The following is a 27,829-nucleotide window of genomic DNA, read 5'->3' on the forward strand; positions in this document are numbered from 1 at the left end:
TTGGGAACTGACTACTTTCAATGAAAGGGATGATGCTGTGCTGTTTTTATTTTAATGATTTGTGTGTTTTAATAGATGTGTGAGAGAGTGTGTGTGCATACATGTGTGTTTTAATTTTATTAATGTGTTACGTTTTTAATTCTCCCTCCCCTGTTCCTATTTTATCTGTAAGCTGCCTTGAGTCCCTCAAGGTCCAAGTCTGAGAACATGTACAGGGCTTTGTCTATAATTTTCCCTTCTAGCCATGAGTTGAACTAACTGCTCCCCCCAAACCCCGCATCAGATGTACATTACATAGAAACCTCAGCGTCATGGAGAAGTGAGAATTAATTAACAAATTAATGCTGTAGCTGTTTGTTAAAACTTGTCTATGAGAGACCTGTTGTGTTCCCTCTCCACCGCTGCTGCAATCCCTCCCTCAGCACAGAAGAGGCACTTGAGAGGCTCCAGCAGAAGTTAAGTGGGCATAGCTTTGCCTCTCTCTATAATGAATCTGCTTCCAACACCACGTCCTGGAAATGGGCCATTTGTTTGAGGCTAACACCATCTATTCCATATCTCCCTAATCTGCATTCTAGCTTTCCTGGTTGTCTGCAAATGGTTAGCCCTGAAGGACCATTTGCCTGGGCTGTGAGGACATATACTTAAAGCAGATGACCTCCTAGGAACTGTAGTTTGGGGGGGGGCTGTGAATTGTATCCCTGTGAGAAAGGAATCTACAATTTCCAGGATTATTTAGGAGAAGTTGTGTGCTTTAAATGTATGGTGTCTACCAGTCACAAGAGAGAGAAGAGACAATCATCTTGAACGGAACGTAGAAGGATACCTATGGTTGAGCACATCTCACCCTGCTATATTTACATTAGGCCCAGAATAGCTCTCTTATCTCAGAAGTCACCAATCAGGTGGAAACCTGACCATTTCCCTAGTGAGATTTAAAGACACCTGCATTTAAAAATGTTTTTAGAAGTAAAAATGCATACTTAAGACATGACTGCAATTCAGCCACAAGAAAAGGTGTATTACACTTTATTAAGGGCAAAATCTGTGCTGTGTCCTCAATGTGACCTTCCAAAAATAGATAATACTATTAACAATTTATTATTATTATTATCAGTCTAAAACGTAGTCCAGTTTAAGAATCACTTCCATCTGACTTACGCCCCTCCATTGGCTGAAGAGAGAAAGGGAATACATTGACTCCCCCCCCCCCCCTCCACTGTCCCATGAACAGTGTTTTACAACATCCTCCTGCATGGATATCTTTCTCCTGCAGATGTGCAATCTACCAGATTTTTGGAATTTCCTTATATCTCAAGGACATTCTCTTGGAGTAATCAAATAAAACTTTAAGACATGGCATGATAAAGGTCTGTAATTTTATCAGGACAAGTTACTTGTTTACTGTTGAAACAACTGTTTTCTCAAAATTTATCTTCTGTACCATGAAAATAAATAAAAGCAGTATTATTTTCTTAAAGGACATTTTAAGGACATTCATCCGTTTGTGATCAGGCTGGGGTGTGTCCACAGATGAGAGCGCAAAACTAGTTTTATATCTTAACAAAAAAAGGCCCCCAAACTGGGAAAATAGCACTCAAGTTTGATTATTTGTTAATCATCATTGATTTATCAACTGCCCTCTAAACCACTGCTTCAAAGCAATTTACTCCTAAGACAATTTAAAATTGTTAAAAACAAAAAAAGAGCAACAAAAATATTTTAAAAGAAGTCTAAAACCCTAAGTAGATACTTGTGGTAAAGACCCATTTATTCAGCTGGGAAAGCCTGGTAGAACAAAGATTTCACCAGTAGTTTCCAGCAAGTGCAGACAGGGGGTGCTTGTCGTATCTTGACAGGAAGTCTATTCCACAAAACAGGATGTGACTCTTGTATTTGCACGGTAGGCTATATTGTAGCCTTGTGAACACTAGAGGTTTCCACATACCTCTCTTCATCCAAGCAGCCAAGAGGCAATCAAGGGCATGCTCTGGCCAAGCAAAAACATCCAAGGAGGGCACAGAGCAGTGTTGTTGAGAGGTGTGGCCTGGAGCAAATGAGTGTGGTCTGAGAATTGTCCCAAGGGGCAGACAGAGAGGCCTATATTTGGCCGCCAGATCTCAGATTCAGCCCACATGATTTACCAGAAATCAATGTCAGGTGCTGTTTCTGTTCTTGTTCTGGCAAGGTGCTACCCCATACCTCTTCCAGGCCTCTGAGACAAAAAGAAGGGGATACAACAATCATACTAATTTTAAAAAAGCTGTTTGCAGCTCAACGCCTTATGCAACCCAATAAATTACCCAGCACCCAGCTGCCAGCTCCGACTAAGCCCGATATTGCCTGCAGTAATTATTTGGATCAAATGCAGTTTATCTGCTTCATATTTGTGTTGCTGTGCTCTCCGGTAACTTATAAATGTCATTGCAGTGTTTATTTGTTATAATGAAACTTAATGGCGTTTGAAACCAATGGCTACGCTTGTGGGCTGCAGGTTTGAAATAATCTCTTCATCTCAGGAGCAGGACGCCTTAAGATAACATTAAATTCACCCTATAGGAATTGAAGATGTATGCACAGACATATTCATGACTGCATATTATTCATCAGAGGGATGACTAGCAATCAGCTCCAATGCCGAAGGCTACAGGCTGAAAACATTGTCACCCACTAGAGGCAAATTTTTCCACCCAAATGGGAATATTTGACAAGCTATAAGCCTACACTGTACTCAATCTGTTTTTATTATACCTCTAGAGGAATTCTGGGAAAAGTTGCATGTGAGATGGCTGCTGACGGGAGGGAGAGAAGAGGAGAAGATGCTAGATGCTACGGTTCAGTAATCTACTGCGTCTTTTGGAAAATGGTTTGACTGTTCGTTTGATCTCAGTGCATCTGGACTGCTCTTGAGATACCATCACTCAATGGCAGGATAGTTCCCAAGGTGGAGGAGCCAGTTATCATCTAGATATGGACGCCGGACAACATTCCGAATCAAAATGGTGGACCAAAATGTAACCTTGGCATAGATATTTCCCAGTTTGATGTGACAGTTCTAAGCTGTGCCAATTTGTATGCCTATAAGGATATCATTACCCAGTTTGGTGTGCTAGTTCCTGAGAGTGAGGAGAGGGTTTGGGGGCAATGCTTGGATACCATCAGATGCCATTTTGCTGCACCAGCATGTTTCCCACAGGGAATATGCTGGCAAATCAGCACCCAGCAGGATTGAACCTTCCTGCTCTATGCGGTCTGGTCAGGAGGAAGGGGAAAGGAGACACACTGTCTCCTTCCTCTGCCCCTCTCCTTACTGTACAGGGCTTAAAAAATCCTAATTAAACATCAACCTTTTCCCCAAATTGATTCTGGGCCAGACCTGAGTCAGTTGTTTCCCATGTCAGGTTGGGGTCCTCAGTTGGGTGATGGTGGTAAACTAACAAATTGCACTATCTCAATTTTGGGGAGTTTCTTAAAATTTCCAGGCAACACAGAGTACTTTCAACTAGGTTACCGTACATCATGGGTAGGCAAACTAAGGCCCAGGGCCCAGATCTGGCCCAATTGCCTTCTAAATCCAGCCTGTGGACAGTCTGGGAATCTGCGTGTTTTTACATGAGTAGAATGTGTCCTTTTATTTAAAATGCATCTCTGGGTTATTTGTGGGGCCTGCCTGGTGTTTTTACATGAGTAGAATGTGTCCTTTTATTTTAAAAGCATCTCTAAGTTATTTGTGGGGCATAGGAATTTGTTCATTTTTTATTTTCTTTCAAAATATAGTCCAGCCCCCCACAAGGTCTGAGGGACAGTGAACCGGCCCACTGCTGAAAAAGTTTGCTGATCCCTGCTGTACATTTTAGAAAACTGTTTGTGCACCTGTTCTCTAGGTGTTTGGAAACCTCATAAGATACCATCATCAAATTTGCCATGATGGTTCCTGAGATCAAGGAGCAGGATTTCATCTATGTTTGGATACTGTCAGACCCGTCTTAGAAACGGAAACATGAAAGCTATGCACTAAATGGCACCTTAAACCTAGGTTATGGGTGCAACAATGGAATGTCTAGGTGCCCTTTTTATAGCAAGAATGCAAAGCTGAAAATAAATGAACTACAGCTAAAATATTATGTTCATTTTCTACATGGTCTAGTCCTTCCCCTGCCCACCCCCCTAATATTCTTAAGAGGATCTCTTCTCCAGTCTTCAGAGAGTAGTTGGACGTGGGGAGGCAGAAAAAGGTCCTCCTTTCCTTCCACTCTGAAGTTTTATCTGAAATCTTCGTGCATTACTGCGCCCAGAGCTCAGAAACTGCTTGTGCTAATGAAATTCCCTGTCACAAAATGCACCTAGAACAATGGGGGTTTCAAACACTGCATCAGACACCATTTCCAATCAAGATGGAGGACTGAAGCTTGGAAAAACTGCACTGTTTTGACACCTCTTAAGATGTTGTCACCAACTTTGGCATGATTCATGGTTCCTGAGATATAGGAGCAGATTATTTGTGCATGTTTGCATACCATCAGACACCATTTTGAACCAAGATGGCAGACTGGACCTTTCAAAACTGCACCGATTTTAACCACTGATTCCTGAGAAATGGCAAATATGAGCCTGCTAATGCTTCTAGAAACAAGAGTATGGATGTTTCGTATCACCTTGGATACACTATTTAGCACAAAATCCAGAATCCTAAGGAAACGCTGCTGCCCCCCAGGACATCATGGGCATGAAGAGTCACAGCAAAATCTGTTCAAAGCTAAGAAACAGATTTTGTCTGTTTCTTCAACCCCCACATACATGGAGAAACTCATTTACAAGGCATCTTCAAAGCAAACACTCCGTAACTCCTATTGGCATGTAGAAGGGCCCAGGTTCTTTCCATGGCAACTCCAGGTAGGGTTGAAAAAGGCACCTTGGAGAACCATTGCTCATCAATGAAGATAGACCAGGAGTGGCTAGCTTGTGTCTCTCCAGATATAATTGGACTTGAACTTCCATCAGTCCCAGCAAGCTTGGCCAAGGTAAGAGATGATGAGCAATGGAGTCCAACAACATCTGGAGGGTGGACACTGAGTAGCCTAATGTTGGCCAGCTGATTCCAATTCAGAGCTAGATAGCTCTAACTTGATTTAAGATGCTCTAACTTGATTTAAGGTAGCTCTCTGTATTCTTCCTATAGATGTGCATCCATGTAGTAGAAGTGGCCATGGAAACTCGCATTGCCTGGTCCCCTCCCCCTTTTGTTCTCATCCCTGTTCCCTTTAAAGGGAATGAGGCTGCATGTAGACTTCTAATACCTCTTAATATAAGCATTTTGTCACTTCAAATCCTTCTGTGTTTAACATCTGGGTTCAGGGTGGTGGTACAGAGAAGACATTTCCAGCACACATTCTTACAATCCAGGCACCCTTTACCAGTTCAAACGCAAAATTCAGCATAAAAGTTTCTTTTTTTAAAAAAACCAAAACCTTTTTCAATCATGAAGCTCACCAAAAGCAGGGGAGCAAATTCTTACCTCCTCTTTCTGCAGACCTTAGCTTGCCATCCATCCTGAGATAGAGCAACAATTTCCACTGTTCAATCACATAGCTGAAAACAAATGCAGGCAGACTCTGCTTGCATCTCCCTTTGATCCTCCTTCAGTCTACAGAACCTCTCTCATTCTAGTCTAAGACTTAGCCATGTGCCATTTCTGTTCCTATTGTTAGCCTTCTTCCATCAGCTGCATATTTCCTTCTTAAGCTGCCGTGGTGAACCATGACCCCACCCAATGCTCCCAGAGTGGATGTATCAGGCCCAGGTAAAGGAGCCATATTACTGTTGCTTCATTACCTCAGACTCTATTGGAGCGAAATGCTCACTGCAAACTAATAGAAACATCTTTCAGACTGTGCTTCCTTTGTGCCCTGTGGAATAATATTGTAGTCAGAGAACTACAAAAACAAAAAGAGCCCCATAAGCCCTTGACAGGAAGGATCTGCAGCTCGGCACACATATCCAAGATCTTCTGATGCAGACCACTTACCCTTTAACACCTTTCAGCTACCTTGTAAACTGAGCACTGTGTCCAGTTCTGGACCTTGCACTTTAAAAAGGATATAGACAAATTGAATTGGGTTCAGAGGAGGGCAATGAAGATGGTCAGTGGTATGGAAAACAAGTCCTGTGAGGAAAGGTTGAAGGAACTGGTTATGCTTTGCCAAAAGAAGAGAAGGCACTGGAGACCTTCTTGCAGAGGCTTCTAGCTTTGGATTCCCAGCATCAAGAAAGGGGTTCAACAAAATGACTTACAGGGCTCCCCCTATAACTCAATAATGACAAGTCAGCTCCAGGTGTTGTGAGTCTACGAGCATGGGGCTACCACAGCATATATGCCCAGCATAGAAACACTGCATTCGGTTACAGTGGTACCTCCAGTTACGAACTTAATTCGTTCCAGAGGTCTGTTCTTAACCTGAAACCGTTCTTATCCTGAGGCGCGCTTTCACTAAAGGGGCCTCCTGCTGCCGTCACGTCACCGGCGTGCGACTTCCACTCACATCCTGGGGCAAAGTTCACCACCAGGATCAACTACTTCCCGGTTAGTGGAGCTCCTTACCCGAAGCGTTCATAAGGAGGACAGTATGTAACCCGAGGTTCCACTGTATTGAGCCACTGAGCTCTGCACTGCTGTCTACAATCACTGTCAGTGGCTCTCTAGCCAGAGATTTCTTCCAGTCCTACTTGGAGACATTGGGGGTTAAATCTGGGACCTTCTGCATGCAAAGGAGCTGTTGTACCACTGAACCAAAATACCACAGTACTCTTGTTGTTTCTGCAACAGACTAGCATGGCTACCTCTCTGGAAATTGTTATATAGAGAGCTTCTTGCAGCTGATGCAAGCCAGTGAGTTGAGGCTGAAAACAGAGGAGCCCTTCTGATCATGATGAGCTGTCCAAGTCTATCTAAGGCCCAGGTAACCTAGTGACAAATCTCTCCCCGATCACATTACAGCTCTAATTGCATTCACAAATCCACGTCGCTGGCACATTGTGTAACTGAGAGACAATCGCTAGAGAGGGCCTGATAATCAAAACAATATCCACCAATAACTTATTCAGTGATCAAGAAAATTGTGAATAAATTATTTGATAAATCTCATCCGGACAAAAAATTGGAAACAATTTGAATGCAATTTATTTCAGGAGAAGTGGGAGGGGGTGACCGCCTTGAGCATACTATGTGAGTCTTATTCATCGAGCCTTGCTAATTTCTCAAATTGGTATTTAGTTAGGAGTACATGAAGCTTACAATTTTGGCTCTTGAGGGGTAAAGGAAGCCAAATCAGTATTATTCAAGGTGTATGGAATGGAGCAAGACTCAGAAGACTTTGGACAAGGTCAGCTAAATTGCTCAAGAGACTGGAGCATCTTCCTTCTAAGGAAAGGCTAAATTCTTGGGGGCTTTACAGACTGCAAATCTGCTTTATACACAGAAAGTCCCAGGTTCAATGCTTGGCATCACCAAGGACTCAGCTAGATTGGTAAGGAAAAAGCTTTTTTTATGCGTTGTATATGCAGTATAACACTGTGACACCAGATGGCGCTGTGGAGTCCCGTCTTTCCCTATCAGATTTCCCTGTATAAGTTTACAACGTGTTGCTTCTTTGAGGTGTCTTGATCCATTCCAGGTGGGCCTGGGAACGACTTCCTGTCTGAAATCTTGGAGAGCCACTGGCAGTTAGTTTGAACACTACTTAGCTAGATGGACCAGTAGTCTGACTTAGTGTAAGACAGCTTCCTCTGTTTCTAATCCTGTACCACTTAATTAAATAATACTTACTTCTGAGTAGACCCCTAAAGGTAGTTTAAGAAAAAGACCAATTAGGAAGGCCATGGAAGAGAGTTACAAAAACAGGAAGGATGTTGATAAAGCAGCAATATTTCCCTCTCTTCTTTCATACCACTCTAGGACATGGAACGGGACAACCTGTGGCCCTATTTATGTTGTTGAACTCCAGCTCCCATCATCCCCGAATATTGGACAAATTGGCTAGGTCTCATGGAAGCTGGAGTTCAGCAACGTCTGGTGGTCCACAGGTTCCCCACCACTGGTTTATGGACTTGGTTCTCAACTCACAGGATGTATGGTACTGTTTGGCAAGATAACACAGATAGCCAAACTATTCCAGTGTGTTCAGAAGGAAGCTTGAAAGTATTAGCAAGCCTAGATTTGGAAGCAAGTGATCCAGGCAATAGTGTGGGCTGCTGGGCCTAACAGCCGCCAGATTGTGTTGGGTGCTAATTACAGGATAATCTGCTCACATATCCTCACTACAACAAAAAGTACAGGAACTAAAGCTATCAACAATGACATGTGTAGCAAATATACCATTATTGTCTCCCCACCCCAGATTTCATCCATGGAGAAATTTACAACATCAGCGTCCAGTCAACAAATACTGTATGTGATTAGGATCAGATCTATGCAGCATGCAAATTAATCATATTATATGATAGGGCTAATGCAAATTGATAATAACCATACATGATTGTATGAAATGCATACAAATCATGCAACAAAGCCATGAAATGGGCTTCAGATGCATTTTTTAAAAATCGGGTTCTGAGTCCTTTAAACAGTCCAGTACATGTCCTGGATTGAACTGGAGGTGAGAGTTTGGAACATTTATTTCCAGGCTATCCTAAATATTTCATTTTGCATTTGCTTCCAAAAATATCAGAGGGTTTCTCTCCCTCTCCCTCTCTCTGATAAAGGCTTATATGTGATACAGTTGGTATCTCATAAATACTGATGAGAAATGTTAGTCATGCAATATTTCACTATCTTCCTACAGCAATCTCTATAAAACCACATGGTCTGCCAATCCGCCAACCCCTGGTTCAAGCTAAGAATCGAAATATAATTCACTACTTGATGCATCAGTCTATTTATAGAATGCACAAATAATCAAACATGCTTTGTAGAGGTGCTATAGCAAAAGATCTTTTCTGGTGTGATGAAACTCCCAGCTGTTCATGAAAAGGTCAGCACACAAGCAGATTAGAGGTATTCTATACACCTCCATGGATTCACTGCACTAACTTGTGCTTAGAGATGGGTGAGTCTGTCAATTTCAGTTCTTTGGTTTCTAATTTTTCCAGTCTTAAACTCAGTTCTTCACATTTCTGAAGCAATTCACATGGATTCATTTATTTTAAAGAAGAATCCTCCTGAAAATTTGTCAGCATTTTAGTGAGATTTTTCTTCTTCTTAGAATGCACATTTTTGTATGCAGCTTTGACTAATGTACACATTTCCAAGCAGTTCTCCTCAAAGCATTTTTGTAATATTGTATATGCATTTTATGTACACTTGCCCTAGTCTGTGCATTTTTGTACACATTGATTTGTGGGAGAACTGCATCGCAAAATTCAGAGAGATTTGAATTTCAAAGGATGGTTGTATTTTGGTTCTTGTATTATTTAATAATTTGTTTATTTTAGATTGTCTTTAAATGTGATCTCTCTCTCTCTCTCTTTCTCAAACACATAGTTGGAAGCAAGTTTCTACCGCTAATGGTTTGTACAATAAGATCTACAGTATACTGTCTACAGTGCATTGCATTGTCTATAGTACACTCACTACACTCTAGGGTTTCAAGGAAGAAGTCTTTTCAAGCCCTACATTGAGATGCTTGGGATCAAATCTGGAACCTTTTGTATGGAAAACACGTCCTCTATAACTGAGATATAGCACAATCCTATGGGTAAACATTGGCAAAAAGGGCATGGGCATGGAAATAAAGAGATTTGCCTATCTCTAGACTCACCATGGCAGTTTCCTAGATTTGGATCCTAGTTTAGCATGCTGAGATGTGGGTGGCACTGTGGTCTAAACCACAGAGCCTAGGGCTTGCCGACCAGAAGGTTGGCAGTTTGAATCCCTGCAATGGGTCCCAGCTCCTGCCAACCTAGCAGTTAGAAAGCACGTCAAAGTGCAAGTAGATAGATAGGTACCACTACAGCGAGAAGGTAAATGGCATTTCCGGGCACTGCTTTGGTTCGCCAGAAGCAGCTTAGTTATGCTGGCCATATGACCCGGAAGCTGACTGCAGACAAACACTGGCTCCCTCGGCCAGTAAAGCGAGATGAGCACCGCAATCCCAGAGTCATCCGCAACTGGACTTAATGGTCAGGGGTCCCTTTACCTTTACCTTAGACCATCATGGCAGTTTCCCAGAGTTGGATTCTAGTTTAGCATGCTAGTATTCATCCAGCAATGCAGAAAGTGGATGTGGTTTTGCTAACAAAATAGTGATTCAAATGCATGCTAACCATTTTCAGCTCTTGGTGAACGTCTTCAAGGCAAATGAAGAAATACTGTAAAAATACTGCAGTTTGAAGCCTGAGGATAGTTTCATTTTTAGTTTCTCAGAGAGGCTAAGACAGATCACTGGAGGATTTATAGCATCATTTTAAGTTGGCTTAATGGTATAAACAGACCTGGAATAGCAGGTTCTGGTCCAGTAGAGGCTGAGTCAATGAAGTGACCTGCATTGTTGATGAAATATTACCCACTGGGAAACAGTTTATCATGGAATCCAGAGACATGGAAGTGAATGTGAAAAGGGCCATGTACCTTAACGGATAGGACAATTATGCCTGAATAGGTGCTGTTAAGAGATGTCTGGTACCTTAGTACATTGTTTCAGAGAGACGGCTTCGGTGCAGAGAGATAGGAGGGCATAAGAAGAGCCCTGCTGGACCAAGTCAAATGACCCATCTAGTTCAGCATCTTCGCCACCAGATGCCTACAGGAAGCCCACAAGCAGGAACTGAGCACAAGAGAACTGGAAAAGAATGACAAACTGGAAGCTCGCATAGTTTCCCCTCTTGATTTTGCACCTCTCTGAATGTTGTGATGCAGTTCTTGCTAATTTTTGAAATTTGGGCTTGAGCACAGATGATGTTTCCCTACTTTTGAAGCTTATCCACACGTCCCTAAAGTGAGAGGGCATTCTTCAGCGACATTCCTGGAGTGGTGGTGATGATGCATCTTTTAAGGATATAACATGGTATCCTTCCAGTGCCACTTTGGGTGAGCATGGATGGTTGGGATGGTTGCTGACCACAGTCAGTATAAATGATACAAAAGGAAGGGTGTCAAGAAAAGAAAATAATCCAGACGCGTCTGCCTCTGCCTTTGCTGATAGGCCTATCTCTTCCTCCATAATTGTTCAACTCTCCTATGCCTCCTGATAAAAACACATTTCCCTCCTCCCACTTTTGACTTCCCCCTGAAAAGCCCCCCAATAAGCCAAAAAATGGAATCTCCAGGACAGTGGGTGGCATCTAATGTTAGTCAGATCAGGTGCATTGAAATTAATGAAGTTGAGTAGATGCAAAAGTAACATGGGCTAGAAATAATCTATTTTGCTCATCCCTATCTGTAGATTCCCTTTGCTGTTTTGGAAGTAAGGCTGAGCTACCATCACCCGACTAGGTGACATTTAAAAATTAATAGTAGGCTCAACAACTGGTCTGGCATTCAATAGATGCTGTATTCAACCACTGGCGGAGGAAGGCGAGTGAGGGGGGGGGTGCGGTGCCACCCCTCTGCTCGCTGTGCAGGCGGCACCCCTGGACACTCACTGCACAGGCGGCAGGCCACTAGGGGCGATGCTGCTGTGGGCGGCTAGCGGTGCCCCCCGATGCTCGCCATGCAGGCGGCAGGTGGCTAGGGAAGCTCACAGTGCGGGCAGCTAGCCCCGCCCCCACACCACTCCGGATGCCAGGGCAGGTAGCTCCGCCCCTGTATTCAACACCCACCTGCCAGACCTGCAGTGCCTCATTGTACTCCAATGTCACCTACACCCAATGCACAAATATTAGAGAAACACTAACCACTGCCACATACAACCTTGATCTGAATTGCAGCCATGCAGTTTCCATGACACATCTGAGCAGTTCCCATTCCTTCCACTAGATGGAATTGCCTTTTTGCAATTATTGCTGTAAGGAGTCCGAGTGCATATGTATGTGCAAAACCCAACCAGTTTTGCCCCGAAGAAAGTCCACTCGGGTGCAGCATTTTGTCTTTTTCAGAGAGGTGCCTGCTTTTGCCCCAGGAGGTTTTCGCCAGCTAGCCTAGCCGAGGCTCCTCCCAGCTTGACGCCAGGCAAAACAAAAGATTGTTTTCTGTTCAGGTTTAACTTGTGTCGACATCTCATTTGAGTAACGTGCATGTCAAGCAAAAGTGAGAGACTCACCAACGGAACACCCTGATGATAAAGATGCATTTCAAACAAATTCTTGGGTGCTCGCCACAGCCTCCCCCAGCTTCCATTAGAATTCCCTTTGGCAGGCAAAGAACAAAAGGCTCTGTTCAGTTTATACAGGAGCTGCCTTTCCTAATCACTCGCAATTGCATCTCATCGGCAAGATGAAAGTGACATGCTTGGAGTAATGTAAGCATCCCCCATCACACAACTGCCAAGCGGCAGAGCGGGCAGAACCTTCATTTCCAGTGACAGATGGGTAAAAGACAAAGTATGATTGGAGATTTTTACCTAACAAGACAACAGGAGCAAGCAATAAAACTATCGGGAAATCCAGTGCAAAGGTCCTATAAGCAGAATTGGTGGTGGTTTGGGGGAATCATGTGCAATAACGAGACAGACACACACCAAGGCTTTCATTGCTTACATATCCTTTATAAGGTATGGGAGCCCGAATGGCTTTCAAGTACTGTGTGATTTTGTAAGGGTTTCGTGTGTTAGGGCTGTGCACAGGGAATTGTATTTGTACCGCAGCGTGCAAGCATTAGCAACCCGTCTCATTTCTCTCCCGCTCCTGCTTGATTTTACTAATTACTTAGGATGTGCAAGTAGAAACCTGCTTGCTCTGAAAACGAATTGTGGTAACTGAACACTGAAACACCGTGAGAGTTTCGATGTTGATTGGGCCGCTCACTGAGTGCCAATGCCCAACCACCCATGGGGTGGATGAGTGGGGTTGTCGTCCAACAACATCTGGAGAGCCACAGGTTTCTCATCCCTGACTGAGTTTCCCTTGGGATAAGAATGAAAACTGAGCCACGTGATGCTATGAGAATCAGTGGGGAATCAGCGCACAGGCTGCGATGCTGGACTACAGGGGTTGAGAACCTCAGAACAGCACACCTGGTATTTCTGATTCACAAAATGATAGCTTTTTGAATAAGATTTGAGATGACAGAAATTGATTTAGGGCTGAACCAAAACTACTCACAATTTTATGGTAAATATTTTTGGTGCCACCTTCTCTCAAAAAAAGAGCCCCTCTTTCCCAATAACTTCCCCAACATCCTCGTTTTCTTACTCATTTACATTGGCTTTATTTGCTGTCACTGGCCATCAGTGAATTGTTATTTAGGATTGTGACACATTCCTGTTCATTGTGTGGCTTGATGATGCATGTGACTGATCAAGGAAGGTCTCCTCTCTCAGTTGTCCTCAGTGACACTGTGATGCTGCCCAGTGTCCCCAAGTCCAGTGACTGGGGTGGCTCCTCCTCGTGTAAGAGAATTAAAGTGGTGAGATGAGAATTAAACACACATGTTGAGCTGCAAATCATGTTCTGATTTCATTGATAAGTTGTGGCCCTGGTTTATTCAACATTCTTGCGTCTTATGATTTGGTTTTCAATTGATTTATCTGTTTGCATTTTGTGTATAAAGTGACTAGCAAATACTGTTGTTATTAACAGCAGCAGCAGCAACAACATTAATTATTCCAGGGTGCATTCACAAGTGTGTATTTGCAGAATTGTTTTGTTTATGTCTTTTCTTCTTCCCTGTCCTTGAAATGGCTGTTCTTGACACAAAAATCAAAATCAGAATATTTGAGCATGGCCCCAGTTCCATGGTAATAGCAATAATTTGGCCATTGCAAAAGCCAGTGCTGTTGAGGAAAATTGGTTCTCTGGCTCCAGCTTTGGAAAGGAGATCTGGAGGCAGAAGCCTGGATAATGGGCAGTGGTACCATGTTTTGAAAAGCCTCTTTTGTAGCAAGGAGACTCTGAGCACCACCGCTGACAGGACATGCACAATCAACTGCCTGAGAGGCTTCTTGCTTGAGGAAGCTAATAAGCCTTAGTCCAAAAAAGCAACCTTTCATTGACAAACCATTCAGCCTCCTAAGTGTTCTCTCAATAGTGCTGTTCCTCACTTTTGTTTTTGTTCGTGTCATTTAATAGCCTTGATTTGGTGTTCCTTAGGCTCAAGGGGAACTTTTTGCTTATAAAGCTCCTCCCCTCCTTCTCTTCTTCTTTCAAGTTTTCATTAGAAAATGGAAAGAGATACCGAATTAACAGAGAAACAAATGGGAAAGGAGAAGAAGCTCTTTCTCTGTTGACAACAGTCACCCCATTAGATCCCTTTTAGCAGGACAAATAAGCCACTCAGCTGCACAAGTGGGCTTTTATATTTATCCCAAATTAGAAACAAAATAATTGCCGCCTCGTCTTTAATGGACGCACCAGTTAATTGTTCTAATAGCTCAATGACTCCAGCAAAGGGAGGGGGTGTGTGCATGTATGCAAATGTGTGCACCTCTGTTGCCACTTCACCAGTTGTGCCGTTCAGACCAAGGCGCATTATGCAAACCCAGCTTGAACTCCCCCTTTCTATCATATGCTCCGTGGCACAGGGCTGCCGTTCCAGATCAATTATTAATATGCACGCGTTATAATTATTTGGAGGGTTGGTACAAGATAATTATAAACCATAAAGCAGCTTTCATCTGCATGTATAAGTGCCTGCACCCCCCTCACCCCCTCCAGATCTGAATCATACATAATAAGCTAGGAACAGGGTGGGGTTCAAGGAGAAACGTATTAAAAAAAAAAATCTGATCTATTCTGTGATGTTAAGAAAATATTAACTAGCCTGTTATTCATTGGTGGGACATGGTGGAGGCATGTAAAATTATGAAGAGTGTGGAGAAAGTGGAGAAAAAACAAGATTTTTCTCTGTGTCTCATAACACTAGTGTTTGAGGACATTCAGTGAAGCTGAATGGTGGAAGATTCGGGACAGATAGAGTGCACAGTCAAATTATGGAAATCACTAAAAGAAGATGTGGTGGTGTAGTGATGGCCACCAACTTACATTGGCTTTTAAAGAAAGAAAAAGTGGTGGAGGACATGATACAGATGGCGGAGGAACACCTGGTACTGGGGATAACAGCTTCATTGATTCACAGGAAATGAAGGTGGTGCTACAGAAACCTGTAAACCTGAAGCAAGAAACAGACACTGAGATCCAGCAACAAGGGCCTTCTGGCAGTTCCCTCCCTGTGAGAAGTGAATGTACAGGGGAATCAGGCAGAGGGCCTTCTTGGTAGTGGCACCCACCCTGTGGAAAGCCCTCCCATCAGATGACAAGGAGATGAGTAACTGTATAACCTTTAGAAGACATCTGAAGGCAGTCCTGTATAGGGAAGCTTTTGAATGTGTAATGTTTTATTGTTTTATATATGTTGGAAGCCACAGATTGGCTGGGACAATCCAGTCAGATGGGTGGGGTACAAATAACAGAATTTATTATTATTATTATTATTATTATTATTATTATTATTATTATTATTAATTACGAGAAGGAAGAAGCTGGAGGGAATGACTCGTGGTTTCAGTTGTCTCTATACTAATGCATAGTGTATGGGAAACAAGCAAGATAAATTTGAACTCTTAATGCAGGGTGACAAACGTGACCTAATAGGCATTACTGAAACCTGGTGAGATGAGACTCAAGAATGGAATGTAGAAATTGAGGGGTATAACCTGTTCAAAAGGAATAGATCAAACAGGAAGGTAAAAGGGGTAGCATTATATGTTAGTAATACCATACTGAAGTCCTTGAAACTGTGCTATGATTCAGGAAACTGGCCGTCAAAACCATAGGCATGCTTCATCCTGGAAGTTATCCTTTGTTATTTGGCTTGATATTTTGGTGTTTACAATGAGCTGTGCATTCATTTTTGTGTAGACATTATAGAAACAGTGTGGTGAATCATTAACACTGCCCCATGTCTGTGTTGCTTATGGAAGTCATTGTGGATGTGTTCGTTTTTGCACATTGTCCCACACTACAGCACAGCAAGGCAACCAGGGTATAAGACAAGTTGAGATTCAGGTTGGACATAAGGCAAGGCAGAACACAAGGCTGGGTGGACAACAGATCTCTGAAGCTGCTGCGTCAAAGGGCAAGCTAAAACTGAGCCCTTCCATAGTAGAAGCAGCATGTGCAAGTAAGAATGGCATGGGTAGCTCAGTTGGTAGAGCATGCAATTATTCTTAATCTCAGAAGCATGGGTTCAAGCCACATGTTGGGCAAGAGATTTCTGCGTTGCAGGGGGTTGGACTGGATGACCCCGATGGTCCCTTCCAACTCTACAGTTCTATAAGTCTAGAAATGTGCACATTGAGATAAATACTAATAAGTATGTACAGTGCATACTGTACAGTATGTATAGGGGGGGGAAAGGTGTCAGTAATGCATACCCCTGAGTACTTCCAGAAAAAAGCACTGAGTATGTCTTTTTTTTGACAAAATATGCATTTATGTACATATTTGAAAATAAAATGTGTTCCTTTTCTTTGTAATTATCACAATCATCACCATAATCAGAGATTAATTTGGGAACGGGACAGCATGGATTTATGAATGAGTGCCTGTGAAACTGATCAACCCATCCTTAGCCACACTGAGGAGCAAGCCTCAGTCTCATGTTCCTTTGAATTACTCCTTACTCATGTCTCTCATGTCTAAAATAATCCACTCACTTTTCATGGTGGACAGATTAAGCAAGTGGGGTCGGTTTGGTAGGCATTGCTTGTGTACATACCTGTTTAGATTAAAGGCTATAGAGATGGAAAGGTATGTGTGCTGAGGCTTGTTCCTGTGGATGTTCCATGTGCATAACGCATACACTCAGACAATGCAAAATAATGTGCAAAAGATAATGACAACCAGTTATGCATCCTCCACCCACATATCATCTACATGGAACTACCATGAATAAATATTCCCTCTGACTTACAAGGTCTATTTCTGATGTTTTTAAGCATAAATGCACACCTGTAGAATATATTAGCAAAGTAGGCGAATGAGAAACGAATAATAATTAAGAAGGGAATAGTGGCTCGCCTGTGCTCTTGGTCTTTTGCATATGGGAAAGAGGACCTGAGTACCAACTATCAGCCACCGGCTTGCTGAACAGGTGGCAGAGGAGTAGGCTGACACCTCCTTGTGCTTAATAGTGCTTGTTAGTCATTTTATGAGTCACTGCCAAAAAAATGCTATAATTGCTGCACTGCCGATTGCTAACCAGTCGCTACAGATCTGGCAAGAAGTCAGATGCAGGAGAGCGTGAGTAAAATAGGAAGTGAGACCTCATCTGACTGCAGTGCTTGCACAGAAGTAAAGAACATGTCAGAGTCCTAGTTCTGTGGGAGAAGGGTATGGTTGGGCTGACAGGCAGCTGCTTGATGGCTGGACTTACAGTTGACAGGTATAGTGGCATCCTAAGCCAATATGAAACAGCAACGCCCTCTCATTATTTGATGATTTCCATCGCATCACATTGCTCCATGGAGCAGCTATGTGTCTAATCTATTTCAAACTTATTTATCTAAAAGTTTTGCTAAATTAAAATTTGCTCTTAACTTTAAGCTCTGCCAAGAAACCACCAAGCTGTTCTTAAGTCAGGAAGGTCAGCACCGACTCCTAGGGATGTGTGATTTTGCCCTCCCTATGGCAGTGTTTCTAAGTGCAATCCTTCCTGGAGATTGGGGAGAAATTCGACTCTATTTGCATTTAAAGGCAAACCTACCTAATTTGCACATTATGCAAACTGAACATTATCCAAAGTTTGCAATGCAGTCTTCCAGCCAAGGAACGTGTACAAAATAAACATACTAGAGTAAAACATGCGTATAAATGCATATATTAGTGCAAACGCAAACTACCTTGTGATCTTCAGATGAAAGGTGGTATAGAAATAATAATAATAATAATAATAATAGCATGCAAAATGTGCAATGTTAACTGCTTTGCAAAAACACACAAACCGCCCTGTGATCTTCAGATGAAGGGTGGTATAGAAATACAATAATAACATACAAAATGTGTAATATTAACTGCTTTGCAAAAACATGCATAGTAGGCAAAGTTGCACACAGTGGTACCTCAGGTTACATACGCTTCAGGTTACAGACTCCGCTAACCCAGAAATAGTACCTACGGGTTAAGAACTTTGCTTTAGGATGAGAACAGAAATCGTGCTCCGGCGGTGCGGCGGCAGCTGGAGGCCCCATTAGCTAAAGTGGTGCTTCAGGTTAAGTACAGTTTCAGGTTAAGAACGGACCTCCGGAACGAATTAAGTACGAATTAAGTACTTAACCCGAGGTACCACTGTACTGAAATAGGTATATTAGGAAAAATTAGCAAGTTTGAAGTTAACATGAACTGCTTCATGCAGTTGGTTTAATGCCGATGCCTATGCCTTCTTGCGACTCACCTGCTTTAACACATCTGCCAAGCCTTTGAAAATCCCTGTTTTTATCACCAGGTAGCAAACGTAAGAGGTTGATGCAACCCCTTGTGAGCCACCATACTGTGGGCCATGGTTTGGCTTGGTAGGCCACTAAATGTGGCCTTAGACTTTATCCTCAGGTAAAGTCATATTTGCCCATGGAGAAGTTCTGACTTTATCAGGATCGTTCTCCAGCTGGAGAAATGGCACGTTCCTAGCGATTATGTATTTGTTTCTGAATGTTAACAAACAGTCTGCAGTGTCTGATTGAGTGGGTTATTAGTAGAATGAAGACAGATGGTGGAGGATTAAGTATAACGCTTCTTTACATCAAGGCTATCATTACCCAACAGCTCCATCGCACTTCTGTTCAGACTACAACTGTCACCAGTTTAATTTCCTCCTTGTATCTAGTACCCCTGAGCTACCTTGTGATCCAGACACAAAGAAATAATGTCAATCTTTAATTGGGCCACAAGGAAAATCAGAAAAGCAACTCCTTTACTGGAACAATACATCTACATTACCCAGCAATCCCCCATTAATCATAAGGCAACAACCACAACATTTTTGAAATGAAAAGAGCAATATAAATGCTATGAAAGGGGTATGAAGTCTCACTAATATTATACCACTCAGTATATTGTTATAGATCTGTGGGTGTTAAATGCTTGGGTTTAATAAATGTTGGGATTTAATCAGAACTGGTACATTAGGATCGGTAATAGCCAGATTCATGTGTATTTAAGATGTGGGGTAGCCACTGTTAATCCCCTGGAATCAGCCTATGTGGAGAGTTGATTAACCTAGGCCCATACCTGGGCTGTGTATTGGATATTGTAATCTTAGCCAAATCAACAAGTGTTAATGAGGTCACACAGACTTGTTTGTGAGGTGACTGCCCAAAGGGATCGGCAATTAGGGAGTTCAGAGCATCAAAAGATTAGGTGTTAACACAACACAGGATCAAATTACATAGGCATGAGAATGCAAATGGAAGGCCTCTCCCTGAGGTAGAGAAGGAAAGCTAAGAAGCTATGGTATGGTAGGGTTGGGAGTGATGTAACTAGGAAGAAGAGAAAGCAACCATTAAACTGGATTGTGCCCTGCAGTGCAAGTTAGGCTGCAGAGAAAGGATGATGCTTGGGCTTATTGTTGCTGCTGCATTTTTGGGCTGCTGCTGCTGTGAGCCCCTTCCTAAGCAGGCTCAGGTTGATGTGTAAATAAACCATTTATCATAAAGACACTCTAGCCTCTGTGGTGCCTAATTTTCAATAGGAAACACAAACCCTGGCTGAGCACCTGGAACCCCTGGGATCTTGTCACACCTTGGAACTTAGGAAGAGCTTGGGCAGAATATGCAGAAGATTCCCCTTCTAAGTGGTAAGAGCAAGCAGGGAAGGGTGATATTGCCCTTAGCTTGATTTGATGTTGCAATAATTTAATGAACAGTTGGGCATGTCTACTTTTTTACATGTCCGAGCTGCTCCAGGAAAGTGCTAGCAGTGAAACAGAAGTGGGTAACCTCTGAGTCAGGGACAAAAATTCTACCCATTTCACTGGGGTTTCTTGCATAGGAGGTTCTACCAAGAACGAGCTCATGCCTCCCATTTATTAAAAAGCAAATTTAGTGGTAATTTAACAAAACGAAAAGAGTTTCTTGACCCTTGTACTAAAGAAACCAACTCACGCGTGTATTTTGTCTCTTACTATTAGGGTTGCCATATTTCAATAAGTGAACATCTGGACACAAAAGTTGTTGAGTATTTGAGCTTTTATTTTCTTTTTTCTTTCGTTTGAAATTTGCCAAAATGTACACGCCTGACATGGGCTGCCATACGTCCATATTTTCCCGGACATTTCAACGATTTTTGTCGAAATGCTGTTTACGAGAGCCGAATACAGGCAATGTCCAGTAAATTCTGGGCATATGGCAACAAATCACTGGTGATTACAGAAATCGTCAGGAAGCTGATTGATTTTTTTTGAGACTTTGTCAGCAAATTTGAAAGGGAGACTGATACTAACTAATGAGAGACCTTCAGTATTACATTTTAAAGGCAATGCCATGAATTTGTGGGTCTTTGAAAACAAAGAGCAAACGCTTTAGAATAGGCACAGGAATTTAAAGTTCACCAGCTTCTTATTGTGCTATTCCTCTACAAGCAGGTGTTTTGAATGTTGACAGAGGCTTTATGTGAAGCCTGAATAACATTTGGGAAAAATACACAGTGCTAATGGAAAATCTCCTCAGGGAGAACACATTTGGCATGACTCACGATGGCCTCACAAACAAAATGGCTGCCATTCTTCTGAAGAAATGCAACCTATAATGATAGAAGAAGGCATGGGATATGTTTAATATGTGTAGGTCAGCATTTAAAAAAAATAAAAATCCTGGGAAATGCCCCAAACTGTCTGGAAGGGTTGGTGCAGTCTGCATGTGGTCTCAGGAGGTATCCATGATTAAGGCTTCACTTCCAGGTTTTGCTGTAGGAAAATAAATTCTTAATTAAATAGGCACTAGCCTCAGCATGATCTCCTCCTTGAGCTTGCTTTTTCCAAAATCCTACTGCTTTGTCTGAAGTGGGCCAGACAGAGACCACATCCATGCTACACATTCAGAGTGGTTTAATGGCCAATCCCTCTTCACAGGGAATTGAGAATTGAAGCTCTGGGAGGGGAATAGTGGCCTCCTAACTAAGTTAAACAAACTATAGACTTCTTTGGAGGAAACCAAAATGCGTTATAGAAATTATGACACCAGAGGGCGATGTAGAGCAGTGATCTGCCACCAATGGGAAATTGCATTGGGAGCTTTTTCTTTTTTTTACAGGATTTTTCAGATCAGTGTAGATCCATACCATGACTCTTTAAAGTGGTATCATAGTGTTTTAAATGTGTGGTGTGAATGTGGCTACTGAAAAAACTGTCAGTAACTGCTGAAACTTCTTTCTCTCCCCACCCCCCTTGTGTACTGATCATTGGATGAGTTTTCTGCATGCCTAATAATACACATACCTCAGATTGTTAGGGTTGAATTAGCATATATGATCATTGCTGTTGAATGTGTGAAATTGCACATCACTATTATATTTATGTTCCCAAATGTGATTATATATATATGCTATGTCTCTGGAGAGCCTTCTAGCTTGAATCCAGCATTGTCTGTAATCTAATTAGCATATTGTCTGCTCCAACTTGCTTCTTCTATTTTATTCCCCCCCTCCAAGCCCAAGTAACTCGGTTTCAAGGAACTGATTAGCCCCAATCATCCAAGGCATTTTGTCAGCTGTTCGTTGGGCCTTTCCAAGTTATTCCTTTCATGCAGCAAACACACAGTTGTTACTTGTTCATTATGAAAGAACCGGACCTCTTCCCTTAAGTAATAATTTCTCTTGTGGGAACCTCTTTGTTGTCATTCCTTCCAACACTCAAATCACAACATCATATTGCTGGTTAATGCAATCCCCACCCCCACCCCCACAACTAGTGCAGCTGCTTCTATAAGCAAAGTACAAACTGCCCCTGGTTTAATTCAAAAATGTCTTGATAATTACAAACACCTTGGACACAAAAATGAAATAAAATTATTTTATTCCACAATAAGTTCTAAATTGATTCACAAGTTTCTTTGTACTATATATTAAAACTGAGTCCTCAGCGTAAATTGCTATTCAGACAGTAATTCTGAGCAAACACCACCAAAGCAGACTTTTTAATGGCACAGGGTAGAGAACTGTAGAGAAAGCTTAGAAACCTTCAGAGTATTAGGAAGTGTGGGATGTACTATTACTAGAGCAGTCAAGTACAATACTTTCCTGTTGCCTAGAATGGACACACAGGACAATGTGGCTCCAGACAGGGAGGACTGTCATACCTGCTCTGGAGCTTCCTCCCCCTGCGTGTGACAAGGTAGATGGGGGTGACCCTAGCTGACCAGATAAAAGCTCTGGCCCCACAACCATCTCTCTCTTGGACTCTTACTCTTTACTCTTGGACTTTCAATCTCCTGGTTCTTAGCCAGCGCATGGCTCAAGCTTCACATAGGACAGAGCCCACAAGCAGAAAGTCTGAGATGTAGCCCAGACTTCTTTTCACTGTAACCGCAAGCTAAAGCCTGCCTTCAGATTGCTGCTGTGAACTGAATGTGAGTACAGTGGTACCTCGGGTTAAGTACTTAATTCGTTCCGTTCTTAACCTGAAACTGTTCTTAACCTGAAGCACCACTTTAGCTAATGGGGCCTCCTGCTGCCGCTGCACCACTGGAGCATGATTTCGGTTCTCATCCTGAAACAAAGTTCTTAACCCGAGGTACTATTTCTGGGTTAGCAGAGTCTGTAACCTGAAACGTATGTAACCTGAAGTGTATGTAACCCGAGGTACCACTGTAAAACCTTATTCTTACTTTTACAGAAGACTGTGTTGAGTTATTATTATTTTAAGAAGGAAATAAAAGGGGAAACTTATCAGGAATAATCCATACTGGACAAGTCAGACTGGATTGCTTAATTAACGGATTCTAACGAATCATCAACTTGCTTCTAATAAGTTGCAAAGGGAACATGCTCCGCTGTTTACTCACTAGCACAGGTGAGGAGAGATAATATCAAAACAATATATCCTCTCTCACCTTCCTTAACATTCCCACAGGAAGGTATAGAGAGCTTGTGTTCTCTATCCTCATCTGATTGAGCACTACGCCCAACCCAGGCAGACATTGACTTTTGTGAAAGCTTTCTTGTTCATTCCTTGTTAGCCATCTTCCTAGCCTATATTTTCTTGGCCCTTTCACTATATGATGAGGCAGAAAGTGAAATAAAAGAACTCTCCTTCCAGAATTTGCTAAATGCAAATTAAATCAAAACTCTCTCTCTTTCTCTGCATATATGCAAAGCCTCATGAACGGCTAAAGAACACAAGGAAATACAGTTATATTTGCGTTGCATTCCAATATTACAACTTTTAAGTTAGGCAAATTTGTATTCTGAACCATGTAATTACAAGGTTTCATACCTATTCCTCTTGTGATTACATTGTGAAATGTGGTTGGTTGAATATAGTATCATAAGCTCTTACTGGGTAAGGGTTGTAGAACTGTTGATAAGCTACTATTCTTCTCCCTTGCTACAGGCTCAAGGGTCAGAAAACCTTGCCAGCCCAGATGTTGTTGGGCTCCAACTTCTCTTAGTCCCTGCCAACATAGCCAAAGGCAATGACAGCTGAAGTCTAACAACATCTGGAGGACCATGGGCCCCCTACACTTGCCACAACTGCTTTGTTTTATAAACTCTAACTACATAATTTTATAAGGTTTGCAGAATACCATGCACAAGTTGCCCCTTTGCCCTACTTTCTTCCTCAGAACAACCACCCTCTTTCTTAGGTTTGGCCAGCCTTTCTTAACCTTGGGTCCCCAGATGTTCTTTAACTACAATTCCTATCATCCCTGACCAGTGGGTCATGCCGGCTAGGAATGATGGGAGTTGTAGTCCAACAAGCTCTAGGGACCCAAGGTTGAGAAAGGCTGGGCTAGGCTGTGAGACAGTGACTTGCCCAAAGTCACCCAATGAGTGTTGTGGCTTGAGCCAGGATCTGGCAGATCAAAGATAATATCATTGTTGAAGAGAAGGAAAGATGAATGCCCTTAGCTTGAAGGGACTTTTCATAAACTACCTAGAGGGAGGGGATCACATAGATGCAACCATTTTCCCTGGTTTGTTCCTGACCCTTCTGTGGAACCAGCAACTTGGAATGTAATTATAGTCAGAAAGGAAGACGTACTATGAACTTCTGTGGTCAAGGATAAGCAATTTGAAGATCATCTCTGCCTGTTTCCACTTTTGACACCAATGACATTAAATATGGCAGTGTTAGAGACGCCATCTGTTGCATCAAAACAGCAAGTGTCAAAGCTATAGGCTGCTGAGATGCTAACTGAGTTTACTTGCAAGTGTTTTTAATGGTTTAATGATTTCTGTTCACAATTACACACATCTATTGAAACAGTTAATCAATGGTTGCTTATAAGATGCTTGGCTGGTAGAGGGAATTAACAGTAATATACGTTTGCATTTTGTAGGAAAGAGCTCACGTGGGCCCCATGGAACCATCAACATCCCTGAGAGGGATGCTTGCTTGGGCAGCTTTAAAGCCATGATGTAATGTTGCTTCTCTGTTCCAGAGCTACAGCTAAGCACAGATTTTGCAAGCTGAAGCCTCCATCTGCATTTAGAAAAGGCTTTTGACAGATATTTTCTGCAATAAAGCTGAAGAACCCTCAGGTACCGAGTGAAATTACCATCCTAGCTTCCAAGTTCCAGCCAGCAGCTATAACCCAAAGGCCTTAATCTTCCAACCAAATATAAGACTTGAGATATACATAATAGGAACACCGCCAACAGTTGCTCACTAACTCTTTGACCACAGGGAGAGGTGGGTGAGCAAGGAAGCAGCAATAGCGAGGTGGAGCAGCAGCAGCAGAAGGCCACAGTTCCATCTGGGCAACCTCATGAGGACTGCATGTGGGGCCAAATGCAAAAGTAGGTGGAGAAACCAGAAGTCTAGTTTCTACACACACTCACATATCTTCCATCTAGGCAAGCCAGAGGCGTTACCAGAGTTCAATGACACATTTCAGACAGGCAAAAACACTCAGAGGGTATGAAGCAGGGTTGGTGAGAGCTGTGGTCTGGGAAGAGTCCTAAGAATAATGTAGAGAGGCCCGGAGGGTGACATTTGGTCCCAGACCTAAGGCTTTCCACTGCTGATCTAAGTGCAGTGGCTCATAAGAGCGTAAGAAAAGCCCTGCTGGATCAGGATCTACAAAGGAAGCAGGAAGTGTTGGGACAGGAAGTCTATGGGAGGGTACTCTCTCTCACAGGACCAGCCCACCCCATGAGGCAAGGTGAGGCAACAGCCTCAGGCAGCAGAATCCACAGGGGTAGCAGATCCCAATGTTGGGCTTTCTTCCCTGCTTGTTCCTTCATGGTGGGGAAGAGTGGCACTATTTTGCGGTGCGCCTCTGGTGCCAAAATGTCTTGGGTTGGCCCTGCTCCCTTACCGCAGTTTACTCAGAACAGACTTGCATGAGCACACCCAGAATTGAGTAAAGAACTTGCCTCTACTGTTCAAATGTGACCTAAGTTAACAAAACAGATGGAAGTGGGTTGAGGGCATGGGGAGGAGAGTGGGCAGCGCAAGTGAAAATAACAGAGGCAAAGACACTAACCTTCAGTCATTCGCCGGTACTTATCCTTGAACATGAACCCAAAGACCAGACAGCATCCTCTCTTTGGGAGACCAAGTTCTGCAAAAGACAGCAAAGTAGATGGTGATCAGCAAAACTGTTGACTAAAAACGGGAGGCATTTGCAAAAAACAAAACAAAAAGAAAAAAGTCTGGATCAGAGTAGAGAGCATTTTAAGAGACCCTGGTTGGAATGAAGCTATTAAAATAAAGTTTTTGTTTCTTACACTTAGGTTATAGAGTAGCCTTGCTAGATGCCAAGGTTTCCCTCTACCAACAGGGGAAGGAGATGTGCTTTTCTGCTGTGGAGGCCCCTGCACAGCTGCACCTGCCGAAAGAATGGCAAGGCACTCCCTAAAGTGTCAGCAGCTGTGGTCATAAGGCCCTGAAGCAGGAAGTTAACAGCAGTGGTGCAGGAGCAGCACCAGTAACAAATCTACTGGATCCAAAGGCATTCCATTATTATTGTTTCACCAAGAATTTTCCTATAAGATCAGACCCTATTCTTTCTGATGTCTTGCTTTTACCCGTTCCTGTTTTTATGTGCTTATTTATTTATTTATTCTGGCTTACTGATTTTATTATACTGCTTTATTGTTTGTTTTCTATATCTCTTGCAGTTTTTTTTATTAAAACAAACAAACCATTAAGTGGTTTAGAAGTGCTTCCCAATAAAACAAGCAAACAGACAATGCTTTCTGTTTCATTAGCTGCCACCTATATTGAAAACATGGGATATATATTCAATATCCATATCTGTCTTGTCTATCTATAAACACATGCATACAGGTAGCATGTAAATATATAAACAAAAATTCAATGGGCACTTTTCAATCAGATGTGACCAAAATCACTATAATTCAGGCACCAATTCATTTCAGTGCTATCATTCTATGCCTACCGTATTGCTGCTTCCCTATCCCTGGTATATTCAAAGATATATCTGGGCTGTGATGCAAACACCAATCACAGGAACTGGGTGACTGTACTAAATCCCAGCACCAACTCTTCCATTCCTCCCACCTGAATTGCGTATGGATTTTTAACGAACAAATCCAGCCCCCCCCCCAGTGCCCAGCTAACTTCCACTCCCCAGTGGAAACTCCTTCCCTGAGTGTTTGCTTCAGACACTCTGTTTATGTTCAGGAGGAGGCTCAATAAATCTCTGCTCTTCAACACATGCAAGTAATGAGAGCTCTCTAATCCCGTTCACTTAGCAGACCGTGTGATAAAATAGAACATGGGACCTTGAAGGAGAGATAAATCTGTCTTCAGGCTCCATGCCCTTTCAAAGCAAAACAGCTGGCCTGTAAAGTGGCTGAACGCCAAGGCCTGAGGAAGTACATGTCTTTGATCTCTTGCTTTCTTACAGGAGCTGCCTGGCTATCAGCAAAAAGGCAGAGAAATGGATCTAAGCATGGGTTTTTCCAAAAAAAGGGAGACGGCCGTCTCTGTGTGTTTTCCACCTTCACCATGCATCTGTATGTGTATATATATCTTGCGGTGCGTAAAAACACCTTGCAGATTCTTCAAACAAAACCACCTCATGGCACAGCAGAAAGAATTAAGGCAGCACGCTCTGCCTTGCCTGTGGCCCAGACATATACGACTGGGTCTCTCTCATTTTGTGCGGCCTTGCTGATCAAAGTTCTTTTGATGTTTGTTTAGTGTGCCTGTGGTCCTTTTTTATATCTACTACTTCATTTGCAAACAGAGAATTACTGGGTCTCAGGGCAAGCAGGAATCGATGCCAATAACAGGGCCCAAAGCAACCTTTCCACTACAAATTTCAGATGGAGAGAGAACGAGCTGTAGTTAAGAGCATGAGAAAGACATGTGCTCATGGAAGAAACTTTTCTTTCTAGCCCATGTGAGATGAATGGGAACTTCTGGCCTTACAGGTGTTGTTGGATTCATACTCCTATCAGTCCCAGTCTGAATAGCCAATAGTCAGGGATGATGAGAGTTGGAGTCCAATGACTTCTAGGGGGCCATACGTTTGCCATCGCTGCAGAATGGAGGAGCAGG

General features: G+C 42.6%; 1 protein-coding gene and 1 long non-coding RNA gene across 4 annotated transcripts in view; one reads left to right on the forward strand and one right to left on the reverse strand.

The window, feature by feature from the left end:
- The window catches only part of KIRREL3 (kirre like nephrin family adhesion molecule 3), a 761,553-nt gene that overhangs the window by 316,333 nt on the left and 417,391 nt on the right, over window positions 1-27,829 (reverse strand). For all 3 annotated transcript variants that reach the window (XM_081171663.1, XM_081171662.1, XM_081171664.1), the window contains exon 3: window positions 25,785-25,862. In XM_081171663.1, coding sequence (XP_081027789.1) covers window positions 25,785-25,862 — 78 coding nt within the window. The remainder of the gene's footprint in view (window positions 1-25,784; window positions 25,863-27,829) is intronic.
- On the forward strand, window positions 22,560-24,836 carry LOC308574256. The gene is made up of 2 exons (XR_014002392.1): window positions 22,560-22,703; window positions 24,636-24,836. It is a non-coding gene; the product is annotated as an uncharacterized lncRNA (long non-coding RNA).

This window comes from Podarcis bocagei (genome assembly GCF_964188305.1).
Source record: "Podarcis bocagei genome assembly, chromosome: 15".
NCBI lineage: Eukaryota > Metazoa > Chordata > Lepidosauria > Squamata > Lacertidae > Podarcis > Podarcis bocagei.